The sequence below is a fragment of the Molothrus aeneus genome, chromosome 4 (assembly GCF_037042795.1).
Source record: "Molothrus aeneus isolate 106 chromosome 4, BPBGC_Maene_1.0, whole genome shotgun sequence".
In the NCBI taxonomy this organism is placed as follows: domain Eukaryota; kingdom Metazoa; phylum Chordata; class Aves; order Passeriformes; family Icteridae; genus Molothrus; species Molothrus aeneus.
Genome location: NC_089649.1, coordinates 44,547,357 through 44,572,210, shown reverse-complemented (window position 1 = coordinate 44,572,210; position 24,854 = coordinate 44,547,357). Strand labels below are relative to the sequence as shown.

The 24,854-nt window shown below is 39.7% G+C and overlaps 1 protein-coding gene across 1 annotated transcript in view; it reads right to left on the bottom strand.

The window, feature by feature from the left end:
* Positions 1 to 18,111, bottom strand: part of SGCZ (sarcoglycan zeta) — a 394,222-nt gene extending 376,111 nt beyond the window's left edge. Inside the window, exon 1 of the mRNA XM_066548397.1 lies at positions 18,006 to 18,111. Within this exon, the coding sequence (XP_066404494.1) occupies positions 18,006 to 18,044 (39 nt within the window). The 5' untranslated portion in view covers positions 18,045 to 18,111. The remainder of the gene's footprint in view (positions 1 to 18,005) is intronic.
* Positions 18,112 to 24,854: the final 6,743 nt, after the last annotated feature.

Here is a 24,854-nt window from a genome sequence, read left to right as displayed (position 1 = left end):
ACCTTTTACAACCAGCATTTCTATTCCAGTATTGCACGGGCTTACTTTTTTTATCCAAGGAAAGAAAAAGTACTCTGTATCAACTGAAAGTATGGTGAGATAATCTTCCTAAAACTGTGCTTGAATGGAGTAATGGATTCCTAATGGCAAAGTGATGATATGTGAACACCAATCAATATGAATTATTGAACATCAGTATGAATCCATGTGCATTAGCAAACTCAAGCTGAGAAAAACGGAAGTGCTTAGAGGCCATAACCATACACTGGGCTCCAGGAGATGATCTCTCTGTATCATATTCCTTCTTTGTGAGACAGCACTCAGCAAATCAAAAGGCAATGTAATTTCTGTGTTGTGTTCAATAGAAAATTTAGAAATGCTGTGTAATATTCTAGATTTATGCTGTGGCGCAAAAGAGAATTATTGAAGTATAACAGCTCACGATTTTAAGATAAATAAGGAAGTTTTGTCAGCAGAGTGGAACACTGATTTCCACCTTTGAGCTTTGTCTACAAAATCCTTACATTTTATGCTGCATTTGTTGAATAAAATGCCATGCCATGAGTTAAACACTCTGGAAGAATTAGTTTGGAACATGAATTAGTTTCAGATAGACAAAATTAAAATAAGAACTCAGCTACATGCACATCATTAAAAATTTGGTTATATTATAAAAAAAGGATATTTGTTTTTGTAGTATAGACCAATGAAGCAGTAGTATAAAGCAAAAAACATGTATGGTACAACAAAAACAAATAGTAAAATTAACTGAGCAGAAATTTTTGCAATACAAATAATATAATTTTCCAAAAGAAAGAGGTCTGACAACATATACATGCTTGATATTTTATTTTAATTCCAGTAAAGAAGCTTCAGCATCTGGAAATCTAAAAAAAGAAAAGTGACCACTCAGTTATCACTGCAGCATTGCTCAGTTCTAGGGTTCAGGCTTTAGTTTTCCAAACTATTTGTCCTGAATCTCTAGTGCTACTCTGTACAGATTTGCTAAGAAACTAAAAATTGACTGCATGTTTTACAGTAAAGTGATTTTCTCCTTCTTGATTTCAAGGTTTTGGAGAGCAGAGATAGGAAAGATTTAAAAGATGTGTAGTTAAAAAGCCACAAAAATCCAAAACCCATGATCAGGTTGAAGTCTGAAAAATGTAAAGCAGGTCTAATAAAATTTAGAAGAAAAAACACTTTGTTCTTTCTAGCTTAGTGTTATTGAAATATAGATAGCATCTGAAAGTTCAGAAGAGCAGAAGCAGTAGCATTGGTAGGCGTAGATGCTCTAGGAAAAAACTGACCAACATCATGCATCATACATAACACAACTGAAAATCAGGACAAATGGTTACAAAGTATACAGTGGATTTCAAACACCATCTATTCTATACTGTATAGTATTCACCAGTGTATTCTGTTATTTAGAAGATTGTGTCTGTTTATGACTTTGGGACTGAAGTGGGGACCTGCAGACTCCACCTGGGTCAACTGCTTCACAGCCAAATCTCTGCAGCCTGAATCTGCAACAGCTTGACTCCACTTGTCACTGACATGGACAAAAAATTACAATATATGTGAGCTAAAAGCCTATATTTGTAAGCTTGGTGCAACAAGAAAATAACTGGAGAGCAACTGATTCTGATTTTTAGGATTTATGTCTTTCAATTTCTTCTAAATGATTGAAAATTAGCTTTAGCCTCACAGTTAAGGATTGTTAAATTTTATAGATTATTTTCCAATCTCCTATTTCTTTTTGCTTCTCAATCTCCTATTTATTTACATTTATGAAGTATTACCCATATACCACAAAATATAAATGTCACAAAAGTAATCCTGAATGTTCCTTCAGACAAGAAATATAACATTTATTTATATGAAGTGTAAGAATAATTGTGTAGCAAGTTCTGAGAAGTCATTTTTCAAGCAAAAAATATTGTCCCTTTTGCTGGAAAAACAGAAAGGGAACCTCTTCACTTGTGTCCCTGAGAATGCTGTTTTTCTTCAGATTAGTTCAATGATCCAGATAATAAATGAATAATAAAATCACTACTGAGCAGGATATTTTTAATTAGGGAATATATTGCAACTCCTATATTATAGTTTCAGGCAGCAAATATAATGCTCTGGATTTCTACCTAGAATACTATTACCATTTGAAAACACTTTCTAGTAGATTCTAGAAGGACAGGAGCGTTGATTTTCCACACAAAAGATGATGCTAAGCCTTTTTGACTAGGTAATATCCTACAAATCTATTTTTTACATCTTTTACAGCTAAAATTCTTCTGAAAAAGTTAGGAAGAAGTTGATCCTCAGAACAAATGCAATCAAATTCAAGCCATGACTATCATTTGGATACTATACTTATTCACCTCTCAAAGGTGCAGCAGCACATACATGCAACTCATTTTGGCATGGCTACACTACCTTCAGAAATTAAGTATATATTTTCCACAAAACCTAGGTCAAAATGAAAAGTGAGAAAATTAATCTCTGCATGTACATACTAAAAACTCTGTAGACCATCTGAAAATGTGTTTATGGCACTCGCAAACATTGCTTCATTTTGTTAATGATTTAGCCAGAGACTTTGAGACTACTCCATTTTTCCAGATATTTAATTTCTTAAGAAACAATTGGAGTATTCTCAATGTCACAGGTTTATTTCACCCATTTACCTTATTTACTCACATTAAGCTGGTAACATAAATTAGACTAAAGCACAATTTATGATTGCCTTAGGCATATCATCTTGAAAGGCACTCAGTCTCAACCTATAAACATCAACAGACTGACAATTCATCTCTTTCTTAGTAAATTTACTCCAGCAGCTGATCATGCTCCCTTTTACATATTTGTTTGCCTGATGGGGATGTGCACATGCCCTGTGCACCTATTATTATTTCCTTCTCCACTACAATGAAGTCCTTTAACATGCTGAAGTTGCCCTGCATTCTATCAGGTCTCATTTGTTTGTTTGTTTGTTAAATTAAACAGCCAAGCTTATTTAGATTTGCACTGGGAGGGTATTTTTGATGATGTTACTCTTTCAAGATACTCATGCAGGCACTAGAAGCAATGTTGTTTGTTTATTTATGACCACAAGAACAGCTGCAGCAGATCAGACAAATAAGGGATCACTGTAGGAAGATACTTGGAGACACCATATAAAGACAGGATAAGTATTTCCCTAAATATTATTATATTGGATGGATATTTCCATCTATTTCCATTTCTGGAGAAGAATACATGTCCTCTCTTTTATTCAGCTACTGCTTATGAGGGGATTTTTATGCTTAAAGGTTTTAAGAACCTTTGCTAAAGGACCTCATTAAAAGTATTTCAAATGGACAGGAGATCTTCGAGGTCTGCCTGTGGTTGCCTTACCCAGCACTGTGCCTGTCCAGACAAACAGACCTTGAGCAGCAATCCTCCCCGTGCTGAGGCTCTCCTCTGGACCACCCAGCCTTCCAGCATCTCCTGCAAATGTGGGACCTTGTACAGCAAACAGTGTCTTCTCTCCTGCACCAACACAGCATCATCTAACCTAGGCATGGAGCTGCTTGGGCTGGGGAAGCATTTCAAGTGAAGATAATTTCTCTTGAAATACATAGGAGGTGAAAACACTGTGATAAATTACAATGGAATAAAAGATGAATTTGCACATGGTTAGAAACACTTATGTTGGTTACTAATGATACTGCTGTCACCCAACAGTATGGCTATTACAGAGCTGCTCAGAAACTTTCATAGAATATTCCAGCACAATTATTTGAGCAAGGGTGCATTACAATGCATAAATGATCTTTTTACATGTGAATAAAGACTTAGAGCTAGCAAGATTATCGGGTTCCAACGTGGTTAAAATATAATTATTTCACTCACAGAAAGATTCCTATTGTGTTTCCCATAACTATGTGATGCATTCTCAATGCCCTATTGTGGCATCTGCATGCAGAGCACTTCTAAACAGTAATTATTGGTATAATTCTCACACACAGCCTCTATGTGTATCACAAGCATGGGTGGATTCACTTGCTGAAGCAGAGCACTTGTTTTCCTTGCTGGAAACTGAGGAAGGAAAAGGAAACATAAAATCTCTTTTCAGTCTATTACAGACTGCAAGTGGCTCAGTGCAAAAACAGAAAGAATATTTTTGATTACATGGCTGCAAAAACTGTAACACTGCCCCTTATTTTGATAGCTAGCCTACATTTTCTTATATCCACTGTAACTACTTACGAGGTGTAAAATATATGTCTGGGCTTGATCTTCCAAGTTAAAGCTGAGCTGAAGCTTAGTCTTCTGAGAAAGAAAATGTTTCATGGGACTCAAGCTAAATGAAATGTAGCAACAGGGACTGCCTTTCTTTACAGATATCATAAGGGAAACTAATATGGCCTGAGATCTCACTGTCTTTTCAGCAGAGCTATTTTACAAGGTAGAAGGGAAGTGTCTCCTAGCACAGGCAGCTGAAGAAAGACTGGCACAGCAGCAGAAGGAGAGGTGGCAGCAGCAGAGCCAGGACTGCCCTCCAACACCTCCCCTGGAGCATGGGTCAGTCTGCCCCTGGCATGCTGCAGAGCAGGAGGTGGGTTGGTAACCAAGCCCCCTGCCTCTTCAGGAAGATACTGGCTGAGAAAAGATTAAATCAAAATATGCTCACTGTGATTATTGGCTACAGCAGTTACTAAAAACTGAGGTGCCCTTGCCCATTATTTTCAAGACCTTTGAATCTTGATGGGGATTATGTTCTGAATCACATCTAAAATCAGGTTTGCTGTATTTCTTTCCAGGAGTCAATGGGTAACTATGTTATCATCCATAAATCAAATCATCCATGTGACTTAAAAGGGCAAGTTATTTTCTCTCTGAGGTTGACAGTCAAAATAGATGTCCAGGAAATACTTTTTTTCATTACACTTGTGATCATGAACAGATACTTTTCTACTAGCCTATGTTGATATTTACATAATAAATCTAATCAGAGCATATTCAAAGCACAAGGTGTAAGAAAGAGTGTCAAGTGAAAATGGGTTCCTACCTGCACCATGAAACACAAAAACACACCTGGAGCTCATAAAAGATATTTTAATTTAAAAAAAAAAAAAGGTTAAATTCCATAGATTTTTTTGCCCTTGATACAGCCTTGCGAAAATTGTTGCCATTTGGTCAGAGTCAGAAACATCAGAAACATCCATTTAGTCATGATCCAGGATAGTGTTCCCAGAAGCACTGAGATAGCTTTACTGACACGTCAGTATTTTGCTTTCCATTGTGCCCTTAGCCACTTAAAATGCTACAGGCTATTAGCATACTGATGTTGCAAAATGTAAATATGGGAAATGGGCCCATCTCCTAACCTCGCAGGAGGCAGTCAGTGGACATTGGCCGAGCTGACATTTACATTTCCAGATCATCAACATCCCCCTATCTCCAGACAAACAGTCTTGTGAGAAAGACGCTTTAACACTAGGACAGAAAGCACGGAATGTTGAGTAGAAGGCTATTTCTCAAGATCCTGCACTTGCCCTGGAAAGTCTGTGTCTACCCTATAACCACCAAAAAGCAGACCCATACCCTACAGAGTAATGCACCTGGGCCTACATTCCTGAAGAAACAAACAAAAAAATTCAAGATCTCACAGGTTAGAAAGAAAAAGCTAGCTTCTAATGTATGCAAACTGCATCCCTCTGCATATTTTTAGGTGTATACTGATTGACTTGTCTCAGTGCTTAAAATTAGGCTGCCTTTAGACAGCCAAGTCTCTTTCAAGAACTACTGATGATGATATTATTAACCTTTGGTATTGAAATTTTGTAACACCTGATTTACCCCAGTAAACAGCACTACTATTTCATCCTTAGCCCTGGACTGTGAAAGTTTACAGCTTTGAGGTTTTCATTGGTTTTGTCTTTTCAGAAGATGCCAATAGAAGCAAACTACCCATCAAACTGATATGGATACAGACTGTTGCATGAGGGATGCATTACAATTTTACCTTTCTTTTAAAAGGTATGTTTTTAAAGGTAGATTTTTAAAACATTATTTTAATTGGTTCTAGATTCAAATAGAACAAATTGAGCAGACAAATAATTATTCCTTCTTCTGTCTTCAGCTCCCTTGAAAGGTCACAGAACTTTTTTTTCAATAAAAAGCTGGGATCTGCCATTAAGATTTAATTGTGATATAACTTGTATTGATATAAGGATTAGTTTTACTCAGATGTAGTAATTACAAAGACATTCATATTAATCTTAGTTCAACATTGGATATAAGCAGGCCTTGGTTCCCCATGAGATAAAGAACTGAATCCTGTGTATTCTGGCTGAGGCAGTTCAGAAGGTCAATAAGCAGGATTTCTTTGTCATTTAGAAACACAGCATTTCCTTCTCTTTGTTCAATTCACATTGTTGTAACTACTTCTAAGCAGGTGTTTAGAACACAAACCTTACAGACACTAAAATAAGGAGATGTTTGGTTCTTGAAATGTGTGGTCTGGTTGGCCTGCAGTTGACAAGGCATTTTACAGGAACACATCTGACTTTTTACAAGTTTCCAACAGCAGTAAACTTTATTCCTGCTGACAGCAGAAGCAATTGCTGTGTTCAGAATAAAATTGATTGGTTTTAAAGTTTAACTTTGTTTTCTTGTTTCATGTTTTCTGCTCTAAGGTTACATTTAAATATCTTTCAGATAATCATTTTGTAAAAAACAATTACTTGTATGTTACTTGGGTAAAAATATGTGTGAGTGAGCACCAAATCATTGCAAGGTAAGGGGAAGTGGGGTTTATTTGAACTGGAAATAAGTATTTAACTTCCTCATTTGGAAAACAGTATTTTCATAGTTGAACTTTCACAATTTATTTTTCAAGATCAGAAGAAAAAAAATTAAGGCAAATAATAAAATAAAAGCAAGAAATAAAACTGCCATCATAACCACCAGCAGCAGGAACTTTGTGTATTGTGATCCAAACATCTGCCCTCATGATGGCGTGAGGGGGCACATTCTTGGGAATTCTTGATTCTTGATTATTGGGCCTCATTTTGGAATAATATCAATAGTGGCAACTCAGCATACACAAGTCTGTAAAATATCACACCCAGATTGAGCACCTAACATTACAACCATTCTGCTTTGTGACGGATGATCCAACTTAAGATGCTCCAGCTACCAGCTGCTACTGCCAGCCCCCCCAACAGAGCTTAGTACCCGTGCACCACTGCTGAGTCAGCTCAGTCAGTATTTTATTTTCGGTTTTGTTTGAAAGTGTCTGGGTTCCCTAAAATTAAAATTTATGGCACTTCATTTCTTCTAGAAAAATTGCACAGTCAATCTGGGCAACTGGCTGGCAGGTCAAACGAGGCTCAGAGAAGAGCACAGAACTGTGTTGAACTGACTTTGGTAGGACAATGGAAGGCACCTTGGTTTGGCTCACATGGTGCTATTGGCTTCTTCCAGTAGATTGGCTTCTTGTTATCTCTCCTGTTTCCTTCTTCATGCTACTGGCTTTATCAGGAGGAGTCACAAGATGCATTAAGTGTGTATCAACGCTACAGGATATTTTGGCATTGTTATCAATTATTTAAAAAATCTATAATTTAAAATGTAAATGAGTCCATGCTCAAAGATGCCTTGTCAACTGCAAGTAAACCATAAAACATTTTGCATATCAATTCAGTGGTAACATTCTACTGGGACAGTAATTTCATCTGCTTTCAGAGGTTCTGAGATTTTTCTAGCCCAATCACCTCCTCTGCACCTGAGTAAGTAGTTTGATTTTTCTGGCACCTCAACAAATAAATTTCACTCATTTTTTTTCCACATGCTTCAAATGTTGCATATGCCACAGACAAATTACTTACTAAATAGTAATATTAGCACAGAACACAAGGTTCTGCTTTGAATTAAAATTTCAATATACAGTAATAGTATGTGAATAATTAAAATATGTCCATGAGGTATCAGCATCAGCAACAGTTCAGAGAGCTACACAGGCCTTTTGATTCAGTTTGTCAGCACCTCAGCACTCTGTCACTGTGCTGTCATTTGTTATTGCACCCCTCAGCCTTCCCTTTCACCTTCAAATCCTGACATTCTACTTGGCTGTCCTAAAACCACATTGGCAAGCTCTGCATGTCTATTACAAAATAACAGCATTGTAGTCTGATGCAGCAGCATACACCCAAACCCAAAATATATTTTACTCAATATAATCTATAACTCTTGACATATCAAGTGATAGGCTTCAGTACAGCTCCCCTAGTGCTCCCTCTCTGCTCTGCTCATCATGCTGCAATTTTCTGCCTACTAGGTACATTCATCGATTGATCAAGGCTTGCAAAAGTCCGAGTTCAATAGGATAGACAGGACCTCAGCAAAGGCTGTTTTATGCCTGTCAGCAGTATGATAGGAATTCTATCATGAGACACAGAGACTACTTGCAATCTCATATTTTCATTAAGCAATAGTGCAAGTGGTCCTGCTAGACTGAGTAGATGACATATTTGCATGAACAGTGAAGGCTATCCACCTCATCTAAAACAATACTGAACAAAACAGGGAGCTTAACCAGAGAGAGGTCTCTTCTGAACAAGCAGATCATTTTCTGTGGAAGAATGGCTACGTGACAGGGGCCACATTCTGGACCAAGAATCGGGAGGATGCAGCTAATCTGGGTCCCTGCACCTGCAAAACACTGTGCCCTTGAGCATAGCTGTGGTACAATAACAAGTAGTGAGAGAGACATGAGAAAAGAAAGATGTAACCCCTAAGGTATGAGGAAGAGCTGATATTGTAGTATAGCCAATAGATTGCTTAGCTTGCAGAATATGTATGAGCTTATTATTTGTGCATAAAAGTCTGATGCTCTCTTCAATAAACGAAGCTTGCTAAACAGTCGTGTTGAGTGTCCAAGTTTCCCTCACTGCGACAATTTTCCAATCACATATCACTTGCACCTAGTGGGTTGGGGGAGAAATGAAGAAAGGTATGAGATCAACTCTAAAAATAGTAACTCACTCTCCTGAAAACAAGATATACTTACAGAAATTACAATGTCAGTGCCAGTACTGGGAAAGCAGCACACTCAAAGTGACTTGTTAGTCTCTAAAGAATTATATTTTTCTGCCAGCTTTTTCAGGAAATCTAATAAAACATTGATGAAATAGAAGAATAATTTTCTCTGCATAAAGATTAAGTGGGAACATGAGTCTATACGATGGACGGTTTTTGCATTCATCTCACATCTGCTCAGGAACTGCAGGAATCATTGGGAAATGGCACATAGAATATTTCTAAACTGATGTGTATCTGAAATAGTAGATGTCAACTTGAGTCCTACAGGAAGTGACAGTCAATACCAGCTTGTTGCCAGCTATTTCTGCAACAACCTATAAAGCTTGACACAGCTAGGCAGTCTTGTGCTAAGACTAGATCCTATTGTTTCAGAAGAAATAAAAGGGAAGACAAGTATTACCAAGCTGTATCAAAATGCATAATTACACACAAGCCTGTGTGCTGGCACTTGCCAGAACCTTCAGAGGGAACTGAGGTTCTGACAAACAGTATTAGAGTTTAGGAGTAAGGGTAAATGCCTTAGGAACTCCATAAACTGGAGTAACTCAGCTGAGTGATTTCTACAGAGTTATTTACCATCTGTTGGTGATGACTCAAGCTAAAAAAACACGGATGGATCTTGATCCAAATTTTTGTGTGGGGTTTTTTTGGTTTTGGTTTTTTGTTTGTTTTGCTCTGTGATTTTTTTGTGGTTTTGGGGGTTTTTTTTGGGTTTTCGGTGTTTGGGTATTTTTGCCTGAACTGTTCCAAACTTCTGAGAGGATTAAGATTTTGCGTCATTTTGGAAAAATAGATTTTTATAGGGAGTGTCTCCTAGTTTGTACTTATTCAGAGCTAATTCTCAAACTATTTATAATAATTAATGATGCCATGAGTTTCAGCTTTAAGGCTAAGTAATCTTCTTGGAAAAACTTCCAGTCTGTTTGTAATGCATTCTGAAATTCTCTCTGCTATTTATTGAGGCATAGATTATTCAACTTCCTTCCTCACACATATATTATGTAGTGAATGGGATTTACAACAGCCAGCCTGCTCAGCAGGGAAACTCCTGAATTAGCCAAGACAAATTACCAAAAAAAAAAAAAAGCACAGACTAAATCCTTATGTATCTCCTGAAGCCTTAGAACCTTGTCAGAATTTTCTGTATGGAATGCAATTCACATCCCTAAAAGTTCCAGAGGACTGGGATGACCAAGTAATCACTTTAAATACAGAAAACTGGCTCAATCTTTTCTTCAAAATGGAAACAACCCCTCCGAGTGGAGTTAAAGTCTCTTTTTATTGTTTAAGATACATGGAGTTTAAGCTAATAGTAAAAAAAAAAAAAATCCACATTAAAAGGAAGATACAGGTACCTCTGTGAAAACAACTGGGGTCACTCTTGTGTGCTAAACTCAGGTTTGCAAAGAAATCACCTTTGAGCACCCTCACTGGGGACCCCAGGAGAATTCAGTTTATCTGGGGGATGGATATCAATGGCACTAAAGCAGGAAAAATCATAAAATATTCCTCTTAGTCCAAGTGGTAAATATGCAAGCAAATGCACTATTAGTGTGATCTGCCAAAGCAGCATGACCAGGGAAAACTAAAAGGTCTTCGTGTCTGTGCGTGAAGTGGGGTCTTTGTGGATTCCTTTACAGCACAGAGTCTCTGTTGCACTGTCTCTGTAGGCACCTTCCCTGCAGCAGTTCCAAAGGGAAATAATGAATGTTCCTGGCAAATAGGACTTGGAACTCTCACAGTGAACCTAGTAATAGCTTGACTACTTCCAAAGCTACCTACAAACAAACCAAGTTTTTTGCTCAAACCTCAAGTGCAATCAGGAAAGACAGAGTGGAGAGGGGGCTGCCCAGCCCTGATCCCCACAGCACAGAGCAGGCAGGCTGGACATGTGGCAGCTGAGCACCTTTCTGAGTTCAGGTTTAACACCTTTTCCAATGTAAGGCTTTAAATTGGAAGTGACGTAAAACCCAGATTCTGAGGCTTAATTCAACTACCTCTCTTCCCCTTTATTATAGGTAGCTCGTGAAGTTTTAGACTGCCTTTCAATCTTTGTCATCTGTTGATCTATGTTCAGAAAGTTACTAGCTTATAAAGGCAGCAAAGGTTCTATTGATTCTTTACTTTTAGTTTTGTTTCACATAGCTGGAAATTTGTTAAATGGAAGCCTAAGTTGAACAAACATGAAACCTTCCTCAACAAAGTTCATTTACTTGTCTTCAGTTAAAGGGCATAGCTTTACAGAGTGCTTTGTGCATGTGGACTAGCTTTAACTAGAAATAATAAAATTCAGTAATACTAATTAACTTCATTTGGAAAGAATGCTTTCTGTAATTTCAGTGGCTTACAGCATTACTTTCTCAACTACAGATCCCAGCATACCTAGGCAACTGCACTGCTTGTGTTCAACAGGAAGCAAGGAAGTTTTGCCCCTTTCTTGAATCCCACTCAAAATAACTAATGAAAAATTTTGTGTAGAAGATGACCTACACAACTGAGAAGCTGAAGTATCATCAATCCCCACCTTGAAGAGCGAAAAATAACAAAAATGCCTTTGTGGATCTGATCCAACAATTTGTACTCTCCACCCTGATAATGGTACAAAGAATACATTTAGAAAGCACAAATTAATTCTGTTTTCAATTTATGTGCTGCCATTAAACATACACCATTACCTTAATACAAACTAGAAGGGATGTGATTTTCAGTAGAGGCAGCCCCTATTTACTAACATAATTTGTTCAACAGTTGTAGGAGCAGGAAGGTAGAACCTATAAATTCCAGACCATGCTGCCCACATGAACTGAACAGAACTGCTAAAACAGAGATATATGGCTGAAGGCCAGATTTTTATGCCTGAGGCTTTCTACTGCTTATGGCACCAATTTTTAGGCATATCACTGATGTGCTTCTGCTGATGTAACTGCAGTGATTCAACAAAGTACTGCTAATTTTAAATTGCAGAAAAAGATACTCTGTCCTCATTTATTACTTTTCAACTGCAAATACACAGAGCTTATATCACACAATCCTCCTTAATGTGTTAGCTAGAGGTATAAGAAAGTAGGTACAGAAAGAACACTTTTTTTTTAATTAAAGTTGCTGAACACCAGAAGCTTGCTTTGACTTACTCAGTACCTCTGTAAATCTGGCCTTGTGTGATTAGCTGCAGTAATACTGCTGAGAATAAAGCCTCACATTTTGTGTCTCACTGTTGTGGCTTAGCCAACAGTCATTCCTTCCTGTGACAAGGAACAAAACCCATTGCTCGTGGATAGCAACCACACAACATCTTTCTTCACAAAGAAGGGTTTTGTTGTGGATCAGAGTTAACCTGTAATATCTAAAGAATTAACAAAGGATCAGATGGCTTAGTAGATAAATGTGTCTTCCTTCTTGGACTAAGTAATTCTGGCTTTACAATGCATTATACATGGCTGCAGTCAAAAGTACAACAGGGCGTTAAGAACATTTCTGTAAGCTCTTTAAATGTACAAAGTGTTTCAAAATAAAGGAAAGAGTACAGCTTCTAAGCTGTGTTCTCCAGGTTTCTTTGAAGGAGAGAAGAAAATTACAGTACTTTCCCTATGGGGAACTTCCATGTCAAAGTAAGAAAAGTGTCTATTTGTAACCCAGAGTGCCTTTTGTATTATTATTATTATTTGAATCCTTATCTTTGTCCTTTGGAATGCTGTATCTTTAGAGGACATAGAACAACTATGTTAGATATGGACTTACAAAATTTATATATATTACCACAAGGTGAAATGATTTCACAGGAAATGTCTCTTGTAACACTTTTGCCATAACACTTTAAGTAAAGCAATCTTACAACTGGCCTTATCAGGAAGATGGGAAAACAGTATCAACCTCCAAAAGGTTAAGGAATGTAGTACAAAAGCATGACTGGGAGTCACAAATGTGTCTTCATATTACAGATTTATCTTTGAAAGGCTCTAGCATGAGTTATACATTGTCTTCAAATCTTACATTCAGACCTATAGAAACAATCCAACTTACAGTAGCATCACACAGTAACCTCTTCCAATTCAGGAAGAAAAAAATGTGTTGCTAACCTTTATGTAAATCTCTTTCATCTATTTTTTTTAAGTGCAAAATACAGTGGTAGAGGAAAACACAATATTTTTCCCAAAACCATGAAAAACAGGAAGACAAAGTCGTTTTTTCCCTTTACCCAAGCATTCAGATTTTGATGTACTTTCCTTTTAAAGAGTGTTGAGCTTAGCAAAGCTGTAATGTACAATGTCAAAAAGCTCGGTCACAGATTATATGGATTCTCTGCAGTGAGAGTACAGAAATGATTTCTAAAGTGTATAGTGAGAGCACTGCCATTGTCTTGACCTTTTTTCTGTATCTGCTGAACAACTATATTTTATGCATAGAATCCTCTCCAGTTTCCTGAACTATGTCTAGTCTTTATACGTACTGAGAGATGGAGAGGAAATCCCACAATAGGAACACAGAGAAAAGAAATTTGCATGTATATTACTTTAAAACCATTTCAGCTTGACCTTCCATGAAGAATGGTTTAAAGGATGAATGCTTTGACTGTGAATGCAAAGGTTAATTGTCTTTATTGAGTATTGCTGAAAGGACCCTAGTAAACCATGAAGGTTTCTTGGAGGGACGTACTAAAGAAGGATAGGAGAGAGAAGGTTTTGTATTAAAAGGACAAATCCCTTAATATCCACATTAATATGCCCACATCCCAAGCAGAAGACTTTAATAAATGAAACAGACTTTCATAAGAGGCTGTTGAGTGTTATAGAGTACTACACTTTCTATTATTGAGTGACTGACTTTAAATAGAAATAAAACTACCTACCTAAACTCATCAAAAGTCCTCCCACAGCACACCAAGCACATTAACTTCTCCGGCTACTTCTTTTAAAACATAAATAAATTTTAAAAATTACAGAATTCCTCAGGGTATTAGTTCTCCTGTTAACTTAAATACTGAAGTGATTTACGTGTTTAAGACCATAAAAGTACTCCTTGCCTAAATTTTTATGGTTTCCTTGTTTGAATTTCTTTATCAGATATTTTACAAATTACATAAATTGCATTGGAAGACTATTGTCACAAAAACCTCTTCCGTGACCAGTTTCATGCTATGTTGTGTCAGTAGTTTTACATCACCAGCAAATGTAAAACTGCAAACAGACTATAAATATTCTCTCATGAGCCAAATAAAAAAAAAAAATCAGCTAATATTTACAAGATGATTCAGAAATAAAGTGTTTAATTCTTTTGCATATTAAAAGTGGCAATTTCAAGACACTTAAGCACACTATTAATCAAACATTTTGGGATTGTAATGAAGAAGTCTCACTGAACCAGTGCCTTCAAGTAATAAATGGCTTTCAGGATGTTTTTTAATCCATCATATTAATAATCTCACTGTTACCATACATTCAATTACAAAGCAACTTTCTTCCAGAGAAGTATCAGTGGTTTACACACTACAAGGAATACTATCTCCCTCTAAGACTGTACACAAATTGTAGTTTCTAAACAAACATAAGAGGAACAGTCATGATACACATTAGAGGAATTATATGTCAAATGAACGAGCAAATGTGAAGGACAAAATCTGTAATAATCCATCCAATGTCAATGCAAATCACAAGTCAACAGGGTCCAGCAAACACAAATGGCTCCTAACACTTCTTTGCAAATGATGTTCAATTTCAAGCAATTGCATGCCTCAACACAGTTTTTAAATACACTAAATGCAAAACAAGTTAATTCATCATCTTTTGCATATACAAACTAGAGAGTCCTATAAAATTCATAATACTCATACAACCATTCCATTTCATGTATGTTCAAAATGTAGGTAAAGACTTGCATATACATTAGGTAACAGAAAGCCCTTCACAACACTAAACCCAAGACTACAATGCAACTATGATATAATTGTTTAGTTTGTGTACTACTCCTTTAAAACAAAAACCCCACAGGCCTGTGCGTTGAAAAGTCAGAGGGAAGTTCTTGTATGCAGCTGAGAGAGATGAGACAGATCAAAGGAAAACCAAAACAGCTCAAACCCTCTGGAAGAGCAGTCTGTTTTCCATACTGATGACTTTCTTCAGGCTTTCATGCACAGGCTCGTAAGGGAAAGCACAACCATCTTCATCAGCAGGTGTTGCACACATGATACTTGTTGAGCTTTTCACAAAATCACTTTTCAAAATGTCTATTATCAACATAAACAATTCAGAATCCATTACAATCAGTGCAATAAATAACACAGAAATTTTGAATGATTTGAGGTGTATAGAAGCTTTATATATAACATGTGTTTTCAGTGTCATTATTACTATTTTCTTTAGAGACAATACATTTTTTTATTAGTAGGGAAGTTGTCAGTATTTTTTTAGTCTTATTGGCATGTATTTGTCTTAGCAGAGGAAATCCAGTACCAAGAGCGTGTCCAGCCCGTTTCCAAAATTCTTGGCAAGCTCTGCTGTGACAAGCTGCTACCATATTTGACATTCTTGACACGAGCCCTCCACGCAGTGTGGTGTGGGAAGGAGTTCCCTCGGCACCTCAGGACCTCTCTGTCTGCCTCCTATCTATGTGCCCTGACTGTCCCTTTGGCCTGGCAAGCGGCTGTGTCGCCCAGGAGAAAAGGAGTGGAGCGCTTCCTCCCTCCTGAAACTACCCAGAAACTGATGAGAAACCTTTCACGACTTGGAGCACTAGGATGCTCTTTACTGTGCCCAACTGCAGCAATGTCACCAGCTAGGAACTTCCTAGACCCCCAAGAGCTTTGTCCCCTACTTTGTACTCCTGGCGCTGGCAGAGCGGCTGGAAGTCTCGCACTGGGAGGAAAGCCCGGCTCGCCGGAGGGAGGTGCGGGGCCCCGCGGCTCGGCACGCCCATCGCTGCCGGCGGGGAGCTGCTCCCGGCGGCGCGGGGCTGGCGGCCGGGCCCGCACCACCCCCTGCCGGCCGCAGGGGCCGCTTCCCGCTCGGCGGCGTCCTGCCGGCGCCTGGGATCTCTCTCCGCGGCCGCACATCAATAAAACACCCGGGAAAGCCGCGAAGTGCATCGTGCCAAAGCGGCTGGTCCCAGAGCTGCCCAGACCCTAACAACATCTGCGGAAATGCCTCCTTTGGAAGCTCGTCTCATGCTTATGAGCGGAAGAGTGCCGATGCTTATTTGCTCAAGGTCGCTCAGCCTATACAGGCTGCAACACGAGTGCGAATTGCAGCGCAGATAACTACGGGATAACTGGAAACCCCTGCTCTTCAGCCTAGGCTGGATGCCCTGCTCACAGCGGGACCTGCCTCAGGCTTTACGGACAATTCATGCGAAGTGCTGCCCTCATGTACCATAAACATATTTTCTTTAAAGACCCCTTAAAAATAATCCAGTACAATAAAACTTTTCGCCCGCTTAATCGGAACACTCGTCTTTTGCCTTCCACGCAGCTGTGAATTTCACAGCATTCACAGCGGTCTCCTGTGAATCCTGTGAAGGCTGAGGCAGCAGGGAGAGGACTCCCGGGCAGCCCAGGCAAGCAGCGTTTGCGGCGGGGAAGCCCTGGAAGCGCTGTGAGGATCAGCGACTCCCAAGAAAATCGTCTCATGGGCTTTCCTCTTCTGCGCTTCCGTCACCTCAAATACTCAAACAGCGCTGCAGTCCTGGGGTGCCTTTCCCTGGGGAGATTAGTAGGAGTTCCGAACAAGGCTGGGGGGGATGAATATTCAGTACTTTCAGATCTGGTTTATAGGAAAAGGAAAGGAGCCCCCAGCAGCACTTCAGCGCTCGCCAGTTTACCTTCCCAAAGGCGACCCCTTCTCCGCGGCCCCGGGGAAGCCGGTGCCCTGAGGGGGTGTCCCGCGGACGGCCATGCACGAGGCGGCGAGGGCCGCCTACCTTCCCCTGCCCCTCTTATCTCTTCTTTGGCGCTACCTCCGCCACCACCGCGGCGAGGTGTATGTGTGTCCCGCCCCTCCGCCACCACCGCGGCGATTCACTCCGGCTCAGCGGCTCCGCGGAGCTCGCCCCATGCGCCCGCTCCCTTTCTGCTGCCTTCCTGAACCAGCCGCCCTCTTTACCGTGTATAGACTGACAGAGAGATTTATATCATTATTATTAGTATGATGATGAGATGATGATGATTATTTGAGCCAAATTCCGCTCAGGGCCGGGGGGTTGGCAGCAGGTGTAGGAAGACTCCGTCTCTGCAAAGGAGCATGCTCAGCGCTCTCAGGCATGCTCCTTCAGCGGGGAGAGAGCCAGCGCTGGGCCGGGGGGCGCGGGGGGAGCCGAAGCCTCCCAGCTCGCACCGTCCTCATGCAAAGTTTGATTGTACCCGCGGCCCCGGGCCGCGGCCCACCGGCTCGGCATCCCACTGCCGCTGCCTCAGCTTCGCTCGGCCGGGGGAACCGGACACCGCGCGGGGGACGAGCCGAGAGGGGGGGTGGAGGGGTGGGGAAGGGTTTCCCCGTCGCTCCCGGCAGCAAGGGGAGGAGAAAGAGGAAGAAGAGGAGATGCCCCGGCCAGAATGGCTTCAGAGCCAACTTCTGCCGGGAAAGGCGCGGGTCAGTTGCCGCTTCCTCCCAGCTGTTCCCGGCGCTGCCCCCAGTGCTCATGCAAAGCCGAGAGCACACGGGCAGTACCATCAGCACTACCATCATCACCACCACTATTATTATTAATACTGCCATGACGATGCTGCGGGCCGCGCCGGCAGGAGGGAAGCCGCGCTCGGCTGGGGCAGCCGCCCTGCCGCGCTTCCCCCGCCGGCTGCGCGCCCCCCGCCCGGGCTGCGGGAGCCCCGCGCAGCGCCCCGTGCGGGCCCCGCGGCCGTGAGGGCCCCGCGGCCGTGAGGGCAGGGGGGATCCAACCCCGGCCACAGCCACGGCACCCGGCGGGTCGCCTACCTTGAGCTCCTCCGTGTCCAGGTTAGCTGATCTGTCCATAGAGCGAAACTGACCGGAGCGGACTGGAAACTACGGAAGTTGTGCCAAAAAATGAAGAGGAACAAATGGGGGGGGGGGGGGGGGGGGCGGCGGGGAGGTGTGGGGGGAAGATAAAAAAGGGGGAGAAGGGGGGAAATCTAGTCCGTCAGTTTCCAACCTAAACTCAGCCTTGTCCTCCAAACCGTGGTAGCTCCCCTCAGTCTCATTCTCCGCGATCACGCCTCCACCGGTTTAAATAAATAAATAAATAAATAAAATATTTCACTTTTTTAAAAAATAACTCCCTTAAGGATTAAAGCGACAGGTGATCCTTCCCTGGTGAAAGAGATTCGCGTCCTCTGGCAATGAAAGGAGACAGCAAAAAAAAAAAAAAATCCACTCAGTTTAAAGATTTTTTTTCTTCTGCAATAAGCTCAGAAACCGGCGAATCGCTGTATCCCGAGGAAAAAAATCCTTCTTCCCTGGACAGCATCATGCAGCAAATTTCAAGCAAATGTGTTCAAACTGAAGAGAGCAGTCTATGATAAAAGCCTTTCTCCGTCATGCTACCAGAGTAGTCTGGTAGCTAATTTAGCACCCTGTGAGCGCAAGACATTAGCGATGAACAATTTCGCTGGCAAGATAACAAAATCCCCCAAGTCCTGCATAGGCTAAAAATTTGTTATGCAGCTAAAGATAGTCTATAGTAATAATAATAGTAAGTATATATACACATACACATATATATAATAAAGGAAAGTCTATACGGTATGGTCTTCTTTGAAGGTTATGCTGGAAGAGTTGGGAGGAAAATAGGAGGTGGGTCTCTTGCAGAAGAGAAGGGAGAGAGAGGCAGAGATTTCCCTCTCCGTCCCTGTTTTACTGTCCTTCACCGCCAGGTGACTGACTTCCCTCCTCTCGGCTGGCGCGGGGGGATTTCTCAGCTCTGGAGCAGCAGCGTTTCCTCCCCGAGCAGCCCCGGCTCTCAGCGCCGCCCTCCCCGCTCCCCGCGGCCCCTCCGCCCCCCCCCCGGCCGCTGCCGCACCATCCCAAGGGCTCCTCTCGCTGGTCCCCGGCGGTTTGAACAGCAGACACAGTGGTCAGCTTAAAAACCAGCACTGCTTTATATCTGTTTTGTAAGTGCTTTGTGTGATACTCGTGTATCGTTCCGTATAAAAATGCATATATATATATATATGTATATATATATATATATTTATATCTGCAGGTGTGTCTAAATTAATAAGGTGGTGTGGAACTTAGTCTTTGGCTTGTAGCGTGCAGTTTTGTGCAGCTGTTGAGTGTATCATTGATGGGCTGCAGCTGTGATGGAGCAGCCTTTCTGATAGCACGTGGATTAAGTCTGAGACTCTCTCAGGTTGTTACTTTTACTAATCCCCTTTTCCAAAGGATTCACTGTCTTCTAGCTCTCAGATCACTCTAAAGAGAACCAAAATTAGATTTTAAAATTCATGTTCCTCCCCGCCAAGATTTTATCACCATCCTTTTTCATAAATCTGTCACTTGCAGTTTGGGAGAAGATTTTTGTGATTTTTGGATTCCTGCTATCAGTCTTTTGGGGACCTTATTTATGAACTCCATTCATGGCAAGTTCAGAATTATCACTTTCTAGTACTATCCCCTGCTTTATACACTGCTTTAAATAGGATTAATACTCCTGATAATTCGACTTAAGTAAGCTAACTTAATAGCTCAAAGTATACACTCAGTTTCCAGTTCCATATAGATTTGTTTGCAGCTTCCACCACTTCAAGGTTAGTATAAACTCATCCCTGGGTAAAGCCCTGTTTCTGAAGACTGGATATAGCCCTCATTTTCTGGACAACTACAGATGCGAGGCAGATGCAGGCAAATGACATTTCTCCTGTATGCACAAATCATACATGGCTTCTAGGTTCATTGTGAATGCATTGTAAGTATCGTTATTATCGTTCATCTAGAATGGCAGTTTGTAAAGGTTGAACACTTGGTCTGGCATTCCCATGTAAACCAAAATGCTCTTGTCCAAATAAAAGACTGCCAAAGTAGACACTGAAGCAGCTGTAGGACCTATATAAATTTAAGAGTGTTTTCACCTAAAAGAAGAATACCACTATATCCACCCACTCCCCAAATTAGAAACCTGGAGAGACCTCTGTAAGAGACCATGCTAGAGAAAGATCTCTTAGAAGATGCTTCAAAGTCTCAAAATGTTCCAATAAGCAGGATGGGTAGAGGAAAGGACTGCCCCATTGTGTGAAACCAACCAGGGGACACATCATGAGAGCACCTTGGTGCCTTGGCTCGTGTCACTGGGTAACCAGAAGACTCCTGAGCTTCTCCCTAAATCCATGCCTGTTTGCATGGAACTCAACAGATCAACAAGTAGCTGCACAAAATGCAAATTTATAAAAACAGAAGGCCAAAGACCTGCAGTACCCCGATCTTCTGCTGATTTGTTGCTTCTACATTTTAGAATTTCTTAGATCTAGAATTCCTCAATTTGTTTTGATATTGGCACAAAATCTGTGTCAATGTGATATATTTGAGAATCCTCTGCTGAATTTGGCTGATGCCAGTCAGGAGTTCAGTGAAGAGACAAGGAAAATTGACAAGGCACTCATATAAGCCAAACTTCCTTAGTAAACAAGACAAAAGAAATTGATTTTGACAGTTCCTTGAATAATACTTTAAAATATGTTTCACTCCTCATAGTTAATATAGCCTAACGAGTGACATTAAAAATTCGGGTTTATTGCTGCTAAGGCAGGCATGCCAAACTTGATTAATACTAAATTTCTAGTTCCTTCAGATATCTTAGTTTTTATCTTGTGTATAATCTGTAAGGCATTTCTTTTCTTGTGGCAGGGCTCTAATTCACAAGATAGGGCTGGCATTTTCATCCTCCTTATTCAAGCATGGCCCTATGTCTTAGTTGTTGCACATGATGTGGAATTACTATTTTCATTAAAGAATGCTTTCTGTTTTGTTCAGCACTGTTAAGAACCATTTTTGGCATAAGTGTCAACACAAAATTTTGCAAACTTCATTATAGGGAAAAATTGTAACCAAACCAAAGGCTAGATCCAAAAAGGTACCAGAAAATCTTTAAGCAAATCAGAACCTGAGCTCTGAAAATGACACCTGAACCTGGTGCAGATGAGTGTCTGGAAATAAAAACTCAAAGAAAGCAGCAGTCTGCAAATTTACCAAGCAGTAACTTTGACCCTTGATTCAGCAGGTCAACATGTGGTAGACTAGTGAGGGAATTACATTATTTTGTGTAAATCCAGTACCTTAGCTACTATTTCACTTCTATTCCTGCATTCATCTGATAATTTTTCTAGTTTTTGGGTTTTTTTTCTGCTAATAAGTCTCTGTGAAAATGTCATTCACTGCCTAGTCCTATGCCTTTCCTGTCCCCCAGCCTTTCTGGTAAGGAAGGCATTTCTGGTAAGCATAATTAAATATTATAAATCAAATATAATTAAAGATTGTGTTGTCTGGATATAATTAAAGGGTGTGTGGCAGGAGAGTCCTTGAAGAATAAGCATCCTTAAAAACTGAGTGCTTAACTTTGGAGTACTAGACTTAGGTTAAGGTTAGGTTAAGGTTAAGTGTCGGTTATTTTTTTGTGGTAGTCTTCTAGACTGGTATATTTTTTCTTTCATTAGAAAGACCTGTTTTCTCTAGAAAGATCTGTTTTCTCCTGATTTGCACTGTACATTTTTTTAGTAGACCTGATTCTGACATACAAGGGCAGGATAGAGAACATATGGAGGACTTCACAATGGTCATTCAGATCAGAGCAGCATTTTATCCAATAAGGAAAAGTTCCCTCCTCAACCTAAAAGAATAAAATTCTGCAGTCATTTAAGACTGAATGCAAACAACAGGGGAGCATATTTTCCTAAGTATGCAAAAGCATTTTTATAATCACAAGGCGTTAGCAAGCTAATGTAAAGATTGCAGCCAACTCCCCCTGTGGTACATCCAAACACTGAGCAAGTGCAGTTCAAATCTGTGCAGGGAGTGGAGAGAAAGCATAGCTTTTCAGCAAGGACTCGTGCTTTTTTAAACGGGCACAGTAGTTTCAGTACTAGATAGCTATCACGATTTCTTTCTCTTTCCAGAGGTGGAAAGATGAGCACCATGATGTCCCAAATGAAATTACACAGAGTGCTTTGTCTTCCCATCAGCGCATCTGTCTCATCCTTGGGAGACACTTTTTCTCAAACAGGATTTTCCAAGACAGGGTCACCTAGAAGATCATCTTGTATGGGTTTGTCTTCTTTAGGTATGGATAACTTACTGGGTTGCTTTAAGCTCTCAGATAGCCCATGTGGGAAGGTAAACACCACTTCTTTCAAAAAAGTGTGAGTCATCTTGGGAAGTGACTGTTTCTTTCTGACTGCACCGGAGTTCCTTAGATGACTGAATACAGAACCACATACTCAGTAACTTAATACAAATACAGTTCAACTAAAGCCAGAGTTACTCATATGCATTTGAAAAAAAGTTGCAAATCATTATGAAACCATGGAAAATTATGGAATCTGTCATAGTGAAACCACAGGTGCTGGTCTTTCTCATTTCTCATCCTTTTAAAACAGAGAGGACAATTTTCCTAATGCACTGTTAGTAAGAATGGAAAACTAATTCAAAACCTAATACAACTCTTTTGATACATTTCATAGATATTTTCCATTTTAAAGAAACCAAAACCCACCAAAACTGCTAAACCCACAAACCCATAATTTCAGGCTAGAGATGTGGATTCAGCATTAAATATGAGAACAGGTGAGTAGTAATATAGCTCTTAAAAACAATGACTACATTTTTCCCAGGTTATAAGGGAAATCTGTATACCTGAAAATGCTTTTTTAATGCTATTCTACAACATATAATTTTTTTTTTGTTAGTAATGGATGTCAGGCTGACACAGGTATATGTATGTTACATTATAGTTCCCTCTCAGGAAGAGTAGTTGGAGTAACATAAAACAATTGGGCTGAAGCTACCAAACTGTCTTCCATGCTTCAGAATCCATCTCAAGCCAGAAGGAATAACTTTCTTTATCCTAGAAAAGGCTGCAGAGGGGCCTGTAAACCATTGCTGTGCCCTGGGGATATGAGAGATGTGAGTAAAGAACTCTAACACTACAATAAGTAAAACAGAGCAGAGAACAAATAAAAGTTTCCCATTAACTGTTATGTTTAGCATTATCATGTGAGCAAATAAATGTGTTGGTAACAAAAAGGTCTAAGGCTCATCCCATTCTTCCATTCACTGCAGAAATACTTTTATATTGATCAAAAAATGCTATATTTAAAGATACATAGTGATTGATGGTCTGAGTTTGCATTGAATTGGAATTATTATGATCATGGATACAAATGAATATAGTGGCAGCATTATACCATATGTTGCTCTATAACTTGAGGGTTATGTAACTTTTTCAAGGCCACCCTTCATAATACTACAACACTTTACAGAACTTTGAAATGTATGAATGAAATCTGAAGGGAAATAGGAAAGATGGAGAAATAAAGGCAATATTTAGATTGAATTAATAATAGAAAAGCCTTAGGAGATGAAATTGTTTGACTTGAATTAGGCTGGAAAAGGTCAGGTGTTTCCTTCCCAAAACTGTTTTGCTTGCCTTTCTCAGCATTCCACCCAATCCAAATAACTCTTCCCCTTTTTCTGCATCCCTGTGCTGTTTCTTTCTCATTTTCCAAAGCCTCCACCACTAACTTCACATGTTAAACAGTTACATGAGAATACTCCAGCATAAGGCCTTTTTATAAGCTGATACAAGGAAACTTTATTTAACACACAATAAGCAATATGATGTTTGGAGAAAATGTAAGATGATGGCATTAAGAATTTTTTTATCTACTAAGGAAAAAAATGAGGTAATCTTTTTCATGAAAAGGTGCATTTTATACCAAATTGCTCCAAGAGATCACATTTATGCATGGAATAATCCAACAGAGAGATGACATAGTTAGAAGAACTGCTTTTGCTCTGCCAATGGCCTGCTCTGTGACTTTATCTAATTCAATAACTCATGTTCCATATTGCATCCATTTCCACAGTTGTTAGATAAAGGAATTTATATTCATCCATCTGTGTAAGTTTATGAATTAAAGACTCTACAAAGTATTATCACAAAATAATCCAAATTTCAGCACAACAGTTTGGGTATTCAAAAAAGATGTTCACACTTCCAGAACAACAAAGCACAATATTTCTGCATCTTAGATAATTTCAGATATTCTAATTATGTATAATCAATATGCATATTTTTAATGCATACAGATTCCTGAAAAGCTAAACTTCCTAGCAAAATTATTCACTGACCTCTAGCAAGCAAAGTGGGCACTTTAATGAGTAAATATGCAAATATATAATTAGGTTGAAAAAACTGTAAACCTTTAGTGATAATGAAAATAAGTGTTGTGAATCAGGAAAAAAAAATCCCTCTTCATGTGGGAAAAAAAAAAACATTGATATTCCAGAGCACAGCTTAGAGGAGCTGGACATTTCCATAGGAAAGAAATAGTTTCAGAGTAGTTCAGTTTCATCAGGAGGCAAGTGCTTTTTACAACAATGGTATTTAGACTGTAAGCTCTTGAGGACAGAGACCTTTTCTTTTTAATATCTGAAAAGTGCCATGCAAAGATACATGTATACATTAATATTTAATACACAAATATTAATAATATTTCTGAGTGAGGAGCATACTTTCACAAAATCATGTTACTTTACAGATTTGAATGTCAACATAACAGTGTTACAGTGTTAACTAGAGCTATTTCAGAGTAA